We start from the raw sequence: 10874 nt of genomic DNA, 5'->3' as shown, positions 1-10874 counted from the left end.
CTATTTCTTGGTGGCCTTCTGGGCGGCCTTGGTGACCTTACCGGCACCACCGGCGGACTTTTCAACCGATTTCACCACCCCCACGGCCACTGTTTGACGCATATCACGGACGGCGAAACGACCAAGAGGGGGGTAGTCGGTGAAGGACTCGACACACATGGGCTTGGAAGGAATCATCTTGACGATAGCGGCATCACCGGACTTGATGAACTTGGGGTTGTTCTCAACAGACTTTCCGGTACGGCGGTCAATCTTCTCAAGGAGCTCAGCGAACTTGCAAGCAATGTGGGCAGTGTGGCAGTCGAGGACGGGGGCGTAACCAGCGCCGACCTGACCGGGGTGGTTGAGGACGATGACCTGGGCGTTGAAGGAGGCAGCACCGAGAGGGGGGTCGTTCTTGGAGTCACCGCAGACGTTACCACGGCGGACTTCCTTGACGGAAACGTTCTTGACGTTGAAACCAACGTTGTCACCGGGGACACCCTCCTGGAGCTGCTGGTGGTGCATCTCGACGGACTTGACTTCAGTGGTGACGTTGGCGGGGGCGAAGGTGACGACCATGCCGGGCTTGATGACACCAGTCTCGACACGGCCGACGGGAACCGTTCCGATACCAGAGATCTTGTAGACATCCTGGAGGGGAAGACGGAGGGGCTTGTTGGAGGGACGGACGGGAGGCTCAATGGCGTCGATGGCCTCGATGAGTGTCTTACCAGTGACCTTGCCGGCCTTGGTCTCCTTCTCCCATCCCTTGTACCAGGGGCAGTTGGGGGAGGGCTCAAGCATGTTGTCACCGTTGAAACCGGAGATGGGGACGAAGGGAACGGCCTTGGGGTTGTAGCCGACCTTCTTGATGAAGTTGGAGGTTTCCTTGACAATTTCGTTGTAACGATCCTCGGACCACTTGCAGGTGTCCATCTTGTTGAGGGCAACGATGAGCTGCTTGACACCGAGGGTGAAAGCAAGCAGAGCGTGCTCACGGGTCTGGCCATCCTTGGAGATACCAGCCTCGAACTCACCAGTACCGGAGGCAATGATGAGGATAGCGCAGTCAGCCTGGGAGGTACCAGTGATCATGTTCTTGATGAAGTCACGGTGACCGGGGGCATCTTGAGATAGTGTTAGCTATAGTATCACAACACGTCGGGACGAGTCAAGCTTACCAATGACGGTGACCTCATACTTGGGAGTCTGGAACTTCCAGAGGGCAATGTCGATGGTGATACCACGCTCACGCTCGGACTTGAGCTTGTCAAGAACCCAGGCGTACTTGAAGGAACCCTTGCCGAGTTCGGCGGCTTCCTTCTCGAACTTCTCAATAGTACGCTGGTCGATACCACCGCACTTGTAGATCATGTGACCGGTGGTGGTCGACTTGCCGGAATCGACGTGGCCGATAACGACGATGTTGATGTGAGTCTTGCCTTCCTTACTGTAGAGAGAAGATAAGAAGTTAGCCAACTCAGTCTGATGACGGACCGACTTGGACAAGGCTTTTCACTCACCCCATTTTGACGGTTAGGTTTGAACCTTGTAGTTCTTTGTAAGATACTAGAGAAGTTCTGTGGAAATTGCTCAGGTACTACGGCTAGTATGCGTAGAGGTACTGAGCGAAGATGTTAGTTGAAAAGATGAAAGAAAGGAAGAGGACGGAATAGGAAGAAGGGGAAGATATACGTACTGAAGCGGACGAGGAGGGAAGAGAAGAAAAATTTTGTGGGAGGGGAGGAGGGGAAATCCTTATATGGAGGGGTCAAGCGAGAAAACGACTAAGAGGCGGGCTCAAACCCTTGGCGAGCCGCTGTTATCATTGGGCATGGAGGGGTAAATGCCCCACTCTGATGGTGCGGGACCAGCGCAAAATCTTCACAGGCGGCGGACTGTCAAGTTGGTTGGGCTGTTTCGTTCAGATTTTTCGCGCTGTTGTCTGGTGGGAGATCCTGCCTTTCCTTGGTTCATGTCCTTTCGGCGCTCCGAGTCTGGATCCACTATCTTTTTTTACAAGCAAAGAAAGGAGGGAGCGAGAAAATTTTTTCCTCCCTCTACTGTTTTACACTGTACCTACCTATTTTCCCAATGTCTATAGTGGATTTCGGACTGGAAAACTGGGCATCAACGCAGGGGGTACAACCTGTCTATCTACTACTACAACGTACCACACACTACGACGCAGTATATAGTCTACTACGAGCGAGGGGCTTGATTTCCATGTTTGTAACAGAACCCCGCGGCAGCTCATGGTCTCTATTTGCCTGTTAATGGGCAGCACACGGTGGCCCGGCCGAGTGGCGCCCCTCTTTGACCCACAATTAGGATTTTCACTGTCGCCATGGCAAAAAGGAAGCCTATCTAGTCTACTCTGAGTACAGACGATACATTAACAAGAAAGGAAAGAATTTTTTTTTTTTACCTCGCCACTATCGATACAGTTGCTAGGGAGCTGTATTATTGTTTCCGCCAACCATTTTGAGTCACAGCCTTGCGCAGATGCCCCTCATCGGCTAGTTGGTTGAACTGAATTAGATTTGTCGGACTCCCAAAATGGTCCTCTTTGAGTCACTTGAAAGTTGGTAGATCACACGAAGCTACGTAATTTAGCCAATCCAGATTCAATGATTATGATATGTGGCTGCTAAGAAAAGAAAGGCGGTAAGAATTTCAGAACAAGAGCAGAAAGTAAAAAAAGGTGCGGCTAATCCGAATAGTCGAGAGCCTAGATAATCAACAGCTACACGTGTAGATAATCGACAATGAGGGGTATCTCTGAAGCTTCAGTCTATGCACAACGAATCACCCAACTGCTGCAAGCTCAATAAACGACAGAAAAAAAAATTAGCGCCTTTTTCCTTGCTCCATATTCGCCTCGTCATCAGTCTATGAGTCAATTGAGCAGTGCGCTTAGCACAATTATTGCTATCATCACCCTCACTCGACGGCGATGATCAATTTTCTCTCCACCGCGCACCGCATGTAGTACACTATTCTATGCAGTTAGCACTGCGCATGATGCAGCTGGCAGCATGACTGCGGGAACGGAAACACTCACCTTGAGGAATGTAGTCATAGGTTCATCCGCACTCCGAATCTGCAGCTGGAAGAAGTATGCACGATCGCCATTGCAGTCTTCAGCGGGACACTGGGCTGTAACGCAGAACAAACACCACCCGTGTTAGCCTCCACTGCAAAGCTCAAAACCTCATATTGTAACCATCCAGTACTTACTGGCCATGCTGTCGGCATTCGCAAACTCCTCCTTCCCTCCAAAGACGTCTTCCACCTCCTTCTGTTTCATGGTGGTCTTCTCCTGTCTACCGTGCTTCAGCAGATGCTGATAGGGACATGTCCGGCATTCGAATCGGTTGACGCCGAGGGGATACTCTCGAGTTGGCTCGCCGCGTGAAATGGTCAGAGAATTGCCGCAATTGGGGCAAACTGGCAAGGTGAACAGCTTAAGTCAGTCTCATATCTTTCTACCGAGCTGCTATCAAGCTGGCGGGGTATTCAACTCACATGTCAACATCTTGGAGCCTTTCGCTAGGAATTTGACAATAGGTTGGTATACACTGTTTCAGACGAGTAATGTACTCCGCAAACTATCCTGCTCCTGTGCGACAATTTCACGGCAAGGGCTTCAGGTCTCAACAATAATCGAGCAGCTGCTTCTGGCGTACGCCTTGAAGCGACGACGTCGTTGGCGGAGAGGAATTTAGTCTTTGCCGCGCGCCTGTATGCAAAATAACAATGACAGCCGCCGATTGGACGCGGGGCACATGCAGCGGAACGGACAATAGATCATCCGAGCGGTTATCAGGCAGCACCTTGTAGATAGCAATTCCTGGATAAGGTACGAGGTACCTGAGTTGATGGACCTCTCTCTAAAGAGTATCACTAAATAGATAAGGAACAGCAGAACTGGAAATCTTAGGAGACTTCAATCTTCAATGTCTAGATAATTTCCTTTACACTAGATTCTATTAGACCTTTAGGATCCCAAAGACGAGCTTGTAGACCATAATTCGTTATCCCTCTTCTGTCTTCTGATTTGCGGTTGTTGCTCTGATCAGCCGTAACAGCCTCCTATACAGTCCTATTTCGTACAGCTTCCAATTCTACCCCGCATAATACCACCAGGCCACACCGCAACAGTTTTGTGAGAAGGATATCAAAATCTGAAATCATCCTCACTGGTACTGGACATTTTTACAGCCCAATTTTTATTTCGTACTCAGCAAAATGGCGGACGAAGTGAGTGATGTTTCCAGCTATCGTGAGTTGAGGAACTGACCAGATAGGGCGCGTCACCCCGCGAACTGGTCGTCGAGGCATGCCGCCGAGACCAGCCTCACCTGATCGAGCAGGTCATGGAAACAATGAGCGATAAATCGAACGAAGAGGTCGCGGAGTTTTTCAACAGCGTGACAGATGCATTGGGGAACCATGCCCTGCACATCTGTGCGATGTACGGAAGCTGTAGGTCCAGGCGATCCCCGTGCAATCCGCTATCCAATATATGTCAATATAGACTAATAATGATCTGCTTTGGCAGATGATACAATGGACGTCCTCTTCGACATCCAATACTTCGAATGTGACCCCCTCACCCGCCTCGACAAAGACACCCCCCTCCACTGCGCCGTGCGCTTCGCCAACGAAAAGGACCCCGAGCTTGGTCTCGGAATGATCAAAATGATGTGCGAAGCTGGCTGCGATCCGCGCGTACGGAACAAGCACGGCCAGAAGCCCGTTGAGCTGGTCTACAACAACCAAAAGATCAAATCCGCCCTACAGCAGGCTGAATATATTCTGGCCGAGGGTCTTCGGGACACGGGGGATAATGGGTCGGTACATGATAGTGCCAGTGACAGCGAGTAGGGCAGGTAGATCATTGACGGCGATGGCTGACTCTTTCCGGGTATACGACCTTATGACTATATCTCTCTATACATTTTGGGTCAATAGATTATTCAATTGTATGCTGTTGAGCGTTCTCGTTCATGTTGTTACTAGATGCAGCTGCTTTGATGTACTGTAAATCATAAATCACAGCCCATGAGCTTGCATTCCAATGTATTCTTCCTCTGACTATATCGATGGAAATGTGGTATCCTCTTACCATGTACGCTGAGCATGATGAAAAATGCGAAGACAGGTGATACCGCCAGTATTAGAAGACATTGGTGCAGATCATTTAGCTAGCAAGGTGGATGTGCAATGAGCATTGTGCCGAATATGATCAACGCGTCGAGAATATATATTTCTGTTGAAGATGCTCCCACCTACTGCGAACACCAGTAGGCTATACAGAAACTATAATTTCTTATTTTGTATACTTAAACAGTCAATCGAGGGTATCATATTTATCATAGATAATAACGAGCACACGAATAACAGGCCAAACTCGGAGCCACTCAAACTTAACCATCACTGTCGTCGTCTGCCTCGTCATCAGAACCAGCACCGCGACGTCTTCGACTTCGCTCTGGTGCCTCATCTCCGCTTTCGTCTTGATTATCAGCCACCCGAGCCCCAGATCGCCTGATACCTAGACTCCGAGCCAGCCGCGACTCGAATTCCTCCATCTGCGCTCGCTCCGCAGGCGTGGAATCGTCCCCTTCAACAGCGCCCTGACGACCATAGACTTCCCGCACCAACCCGGCCACTCCCTGAACGCCCACCTCGATCTTACCGCGCGGCCCGACCATGTACTCGATGATTTCTTCTCCGCCGTCCATCTCCCGATTACGGATGAGATATCCCTCTTTGCATAGACGCTGGAGAAACCGGTCCGTACGATCGATGGGCGTGTACGTGTCAGCATTGGCACGCTTGAGGTAGCGCTCGAGTTTCTGCTCCGGCAAGGAACCACCATTGAGCAGGATCACGGCAATGATGAAGGAATACAGCCCGGTATAGGTGCCTTCCAGGGGCGCTCTTGTCGGTGGAAGGATCTCGGGCTTTCTATACGCAAGAGGAAGGGTACTCGTAAGAATCCAGGATTTGTTTGTGGACGAGGGCCTGTCGACTTTTTGGGCGGCTAGTTCGGGGTCAGAACATTCTTGTCATCTGGCTGTCCTTGTAATCAATGCCACGTACCTCTTCGTTGTTGGATAGTCACCTTCTCCTTCCCCGGCAACTCGGCCAATTGCATCCCAAACGTCTCTCGTAATGTCTTCTGCGCCATCTCGAAGACCAGTTTGAACTGGCGTGACCCCTGTTCCCCCAAGACCTTTGTGCTTATATCTGTTCGGCGGATCGGTTGCCGCGAGAGCTCACTCGCCAGCGCTAGCCGGACCAGCTTCTTAACCATAACATCCATAGAACTCGGGGCGCGAGTGTCGTCCGGGTTGGCGTCGTCGTCGCTTTCCGAGCCTGACGTGCGTCTGAGACGGCGACGAGCATTCCCTGTAGAGACCGGGCCTGGAACCGGAGTTGAAACTTCATCATGATTGTCAGATTCGAGCTGTTGTTCCTACGTTTGGTCTCTGGTTTAGTCTGGCAACAGATTGGTCATGAAGTGGCAAGCGACTCACAGCTCGGCGTTTGCGAACTAGAGGCATGGCGAGGGTGCGGATGTAAAATATTGATGAATAGCGATGAAGACGCAGATAATTCTCGGCGGACTACTCCGTAGTCAGTAAGTCATATCGCATCGCAATGTAATTAGGCAGTTTCGGCAGTTTCCTGACACTGTGAAGATTGGCCAGACGCGTTTGACGCGCCGTCACTTTGATAGTGGGACCAGGCGTGATTTATCCGCTTCGGGTAACAATAACCTTTCCGTTTTCTTGGCCTCCACTATCTATATGTTGAAATCACATGCAAGCGCCCATAACCTTTATATTAATAAAAAAAAAAAAATTAAAAAAAAAAGAAAGAAAAAAAGAGGGACAAGAGGTAGATGATGAACACTGGATCTTCACATTAATCAATTGGTATGCTGCCTTTAGCTCTAATACAGCTGTGCTGGCTGCATGTGTCTGTTCTCAGTGTAGATGCATCCCAAAATGACATGACGTATGTATCCATTGCCCTTCTGTGGGAACTGGTGTTGAAAACTGTGATGTCTTGACAATGAGCACTGCAGTTCAAGCAGGCGCTTATGCTTTGGATTAGCTTTGGAGTTTTGAGTGGTGTTCATCAGAATATATAAATATCTAATTGTGACTGATACAAACAATCCCACCAGGAGTATCCAAACGTGAACCAGAGTAACATACGAACAATGAATTAAAGAGAAGCATTTTGTCTCTCACAGACAGAAAAGGAAACACATCTTGGCGAAAGGAGACCACAGTTCAGGAAGAAGAAAAGGAAGCAGAAGTAAGAGTGACCATGTATCACCACGATATTCGCTTAATTGGTTTTGTCATTGACGGCCTCCTTGGCCTGAGTTTTCTTCGTTTGAAGGAACGAGCTGATATAGGTCAAAGATTCTTGAGATAGGATCAGGCTGGTGCTGATGGCAGCCTTGCCGCCTGCAACCATTCCGTCACCGCCGCACTTCTTGTATTCCGATCCAAACGTCTCGAAGACATGGCTTTTGACGTCACCAGCCAGACGCACGGGGAAGAAAGCTGTATCGTAGATCGTTCCTTTTATCTTATCTGTGTCCTCCTTGATGATGGGGAACGACGTGTCGAGCTTGGTCAATCCTTGATCTCCGAGGCTATCTACCCGAGCAACATACGGCGCGACGTAACCGTAGGGCTTCGACAGGTAGGGAAGTAACGGTTTGGCGATGCGGACGTAGCCTTGGTCGGCATACTCCAAGGACTTGGCACCATATTTGTTGCTTCTGAAGACGGTGATCGAATCAGAAACGACAGGGTACGAGGTAAGGTGCTACGACGCATTGTGATCAGTAACATGTTACACGGACAACTGTCACGCAATCAAGCAGGCATCTCGAGGGAACTTACATCGAGGAAGTGAGAATGGACCTTCTCGCCGTTGATAGAAGGCTCACCCATTGTTCCGTTCTCTGCGTGAGGCATAGAGTCTATTATACAAGAAATGTAAATTAGCAAAAAGAGGATGGTAGATGAGGTGGATACAACATACCTTCAGGAAGTGAGCTGTGGAGTCCTTAGTGGGAGGATATATCCACCGAGGGAGGTCACGAAGTAAGAAGCTACTTAGGACGAGGGGGAGATAAAGGTAGGTGCTTGAGAGTGGTGGGAATGGTAATGGAGATAAGAAGTGTAGGAGGATCTGGATGACTATATAGATTACAGGAGGAGGAACTTCAGCACATGTCAGTTAATCAGTCAGTCTAAACTAAGGTACCTACCTCTCCTGTATTTATAGAGTTAGTATTTGCCTTCGCTCGATACTAAAATCAGTCATGGCATGGTAGATAGGTGTTGTACGGAGTAGTAGCTTCCCTCCCTGTCGATTTCTTCGCCCATTCTATAGTAGGTACCTATTTTGTCCTAATTTCCTTATGCAGCAGTAGCAGCTTGACTTTGCATGTGATAGCGGGCCCTGATTGCTGAAAGCAGACGCCAAGGAGGGGCTCCCGTTGGTGAAAGTGTATAACCTCATTATCAGTGCTCCTACCGTCATCGTCGTATCATCGGAAGAGGGCCTGGAACCCCCAGTAGCTTTCCGTCGAGTTCTCCGAACCCGAGAATTTCGTCTTAAATCATTCGTGTCTCTGTGCCCGATAATCTGCATCTAATTTGACAGGGGAGGGCAAACAGTACTAGAAACGTTCCGGCCAGGGGGGTCCTCGACGTTCAGTCCTCTCTGCCACCCGCTTTTGCTTTTCCATTGATCGAATCATTGGGCCGAAGCGTTAAGCATGTCATCGATCCATTTGAGCACTGAAACATGATAAAAAGTCTCGGATTATCAGTTCCTGTGCCTTGGCTTTCGTTATCAGTACTGCCGTAGTGTGGCAAAGGCGCTTGGAACTCTACACACTTGAAAAAAGGTTAAAGACGATACCTTCCATCCATACGTTGCACATCAATAGACAATAGGTACCTTAGCATTTGCCAAAGAATTCATATCAACTGTCCTATTTAGTTACGTGTAATGACACCATTGAAGGACACTACCTAAGGTTTGATGGTTTGCAGCATGTGATAGTGGGTCAATCGCTAAAAGGCTGGGAGATGAGGCCCAGTAGGCCCAGTAGTGCTATCAGGTTTCCCAATAAAGCTATCAAATGTATACAGCATGGATAGGTACTTAGTCGAAGGATTAAGACAGCATCATATATTGATATCCCTTCTGCATAATCATTATTATGCATCATCACTAAGGTACTGTCCTTCATTGAACTGGGGTAAACGAGGAGCTTATCAGTAACTAACAGAAGGCACCGGATGTCTTTGCATCTCATTAAGTTCTCATCCAGGAAACATGTAGCGCCCTCTTCGAAAAAATTCTCTGCAAAGAGAAGAACTGTGATTCGTTTACGCCTGATCCGTTAGCCTGCCAGCGATTTGATTGATTCTTCCCGTCTGTAAAGTTCTTTTAGCTCGATTCATCGGTCGGCCTGAGCGTCAATCAGCATCTCCATTCTGTTGCGTCAACCCAGTCCAAATGCTGTCGTTTCGACTGTCGTCGTGCTCCGTACTTTTGTTGCGCCTCTTCGGTCATGACAATTGTATAGAAATATGTCCTGGCGCTATTCCTAAACCCTTTAGTCCCCGCTCCGTTAACAGTCCAGTAACGGCAAATAATGCTTGCGCTGCGACGTTCAGAAAGCTATTGCATAGCCTATCTAAACTGTGGGGTGGGATTGGCGACCAAAGCCAATGTTTCAATTGGGTTAATTCGTGGTACTTGAGGTCAAAGACAAACTCCACGAGCCTTGCTGAGCCGTGGGGTGTTTCCCTGACCAATCGATATATATATTCAACCATCCATATGCAAGTGATGCAAATCATAAGAGGTTGAGTGGCGAGCCTAAAATGATCTCATCTACCATGTAAATGGAATCTACTGAACAATGTTCTTGCGTTATAGGTATGTTGTTCCATTGAGTATTGCCTTAAATATGGTTGGCATGGCATGTGTGTAGGTGAAGCCGTAATCTCGAAAATCACCCAACCGACATGCGTATATGGGATTAAAATTTGCCTCAGGTGGACCCCGTTCGCAACACTAGACGACCTTGGACGATCGTCGCAAAAAAGAGCAAATGTACCCGACATGGGTTATAATGTACCATCGCAGCTAGTTTACATGGACCCGGAAAGAGTTCGCCATGGGTTAGAAACCGCGAAATACAGCCGTATGACTGGACCCCGGACGAGGCAATGCGAGGATCCTCGCATGTATCGTCGAGTTTGACACAGAGCTGTGCCACAGATCATATCCTTCGAACGGTATGCGCCTACTGTTACTGTGCGGCAAGGGTAGCTGTATCCTCGGATCTTTGAGGCTTGTCTCTACTTGTTTCCGAGGCGTGGCAACTGTACTGAAAACAATTTGCTGAGCTGTTGAAATCACGAGAGATTAACCGAGGGCTTGTTTGAACTAAGGTTAATGAGGTTTCAATCTGGGCTAATAGATCGTCAGGGTCTGGCGCGGGATTTCGGAATGTACAAAGTTGGAAGGACCACTGCTGACACATTAAGCCAAGTCGAGCGTGGGACAATCTTCGTTCGCAGCGGTAAGCAAATTGGATATCTGTTAGTAAACCTGCTGCAAATGAACCGAGAACTGCAATGATTATGCCCAAGAATCGAGACATCGAGACAACAGAAGAGAATTGAATTTGTTCATATTTTCATTTCAGGACGGGCGCCAGTTCTGGATGGCCGCCCTCATAAAAGAAACATGGCCAAGTCTTGGACCTGTGCATCGATACATTCCAAGTTCCGCATCCAGCTATGGTATACTTCTTTCGTTTGATGCCA

General features: G+C 48.8%; 5 protein-coding genes across 5 annotated transcripts; 1 reads left to right on the top strand and 4 right to left on the bottom strand.

The window, feature by feature from the left end:
* Aspvir_006572 (elongation factor 1-alpha) lies at positions 1 to 1510 on the bottom strand (the record flags this gene model as incomplete). Its single annotated transcript, XM_043269767.1, has 3 exons — positions 1 to 1109; positions 1164 to 1432; positions 1506 to 1510. The coding sequence occupies 3 exons, from the start codon at positions 1508 to 1510 to the stop codon at positions 1 to 3; spliced, it is 1383 nt and encodes a 460-aa protein (XP_043125702.1).
* A 1432-nt stretch (positions 1511 to 2942) lies between these two features.
* Aspvir_006571 (DNA-directed RNA polymerase III core subunit RPC11) lies at positions 2943 to 3520 on the bottom strand (the record flags this gene model as incomplete). The annotated part of the gene is made up of 4 exons (XM_043269766.1): positions 2943 to 2978; positions 3047 to 3141; positions 3223 to 3432; positions 3511 to 3520. 4 exons carry the CDS (start codon positions 3518 to 3520, stop codon positions 2943 to 2945), a joined length of 351 nt encoding a protein of 116 aa, XP_043125701.1.
* Positions 3521 to 4233: 713 nt separating this feature from the next.
* Positions 4234 to 4872, top strand: Aspvir_006570 (ankyrin repeat-containing protein ANK1; the record flags this gene model as incomplete). Its single annotated transcript, XM_043269765.1, has 3 exons — positions 4234 to 4245; positions 4293 to 4470; positions 4547 to 4872. 3 exons carry the CDS (start codon positions 4234 to 4236, stop codon positions 4870 to 4872), a joined length of 516 nt encoding a protein of 171 aa, XP_043125700.1.
* A 542-nt stretch (positions 4873 to 5414) lies between these two features.
* On the bottom strand, positions 5415 to 6557 carry Aspvir_006569 (MAGE domain-containing protein; the record flags this gene model as incomplete). The annotated part of the gene is made up of 3 exons (XM_043269764.1): positions 5415 to 6034; positions 6094 to 6469; positions 6531 to 6557. The coding sequence occupies 3 exons, from the start codon at positions 6555 to 6557 to the stop codon at positions 5415 to 5417; spliced, it is 1023 nt and encodes a 340-aa protein (XP_043125699.1).
* Positions 6558 to 7353: 796 nt separating this feature from the next.
* Aspvir_006568 (putative pathogenesis associated protein Cap20) lies at positions 7354 to 7994 on the bottom strand (the record flags this gene model as incomplete). Its single annotated transcript, XM_043269763.1, has 2 exons — positions 7354 to 7842; positions 7920 to 7994. The coding sequence occupies 2 exons, from the start codon at positions 7992 to 7994 to the stop codon at positions 7354 to 7356; spliced, it is 564 nt and encodes a 187-aa protein (XP_043125698.1).
* Positions 7995 to 10874: the final 2880 nt, after the last annotated feature.

Source organism: Aspergillus viridinutans (assembly GCF_018404265.1).
Source record: "Aspergillus viridinutans IFM 47045 DNA, scaffold_4, whole genome shotgun sequence".
NCBI lineage: Eukaryota > Fungi > Ascomycota > Eurotiomycetes > Eurotiales > Aspergillaceae > Aspergillus > Aspergillus viridinutans.
The sequence above is the reverse complement of the archived record's forward strand: the minus strand, read 5'-3'. Positions and strand labels throughout refer to the sequence as shown.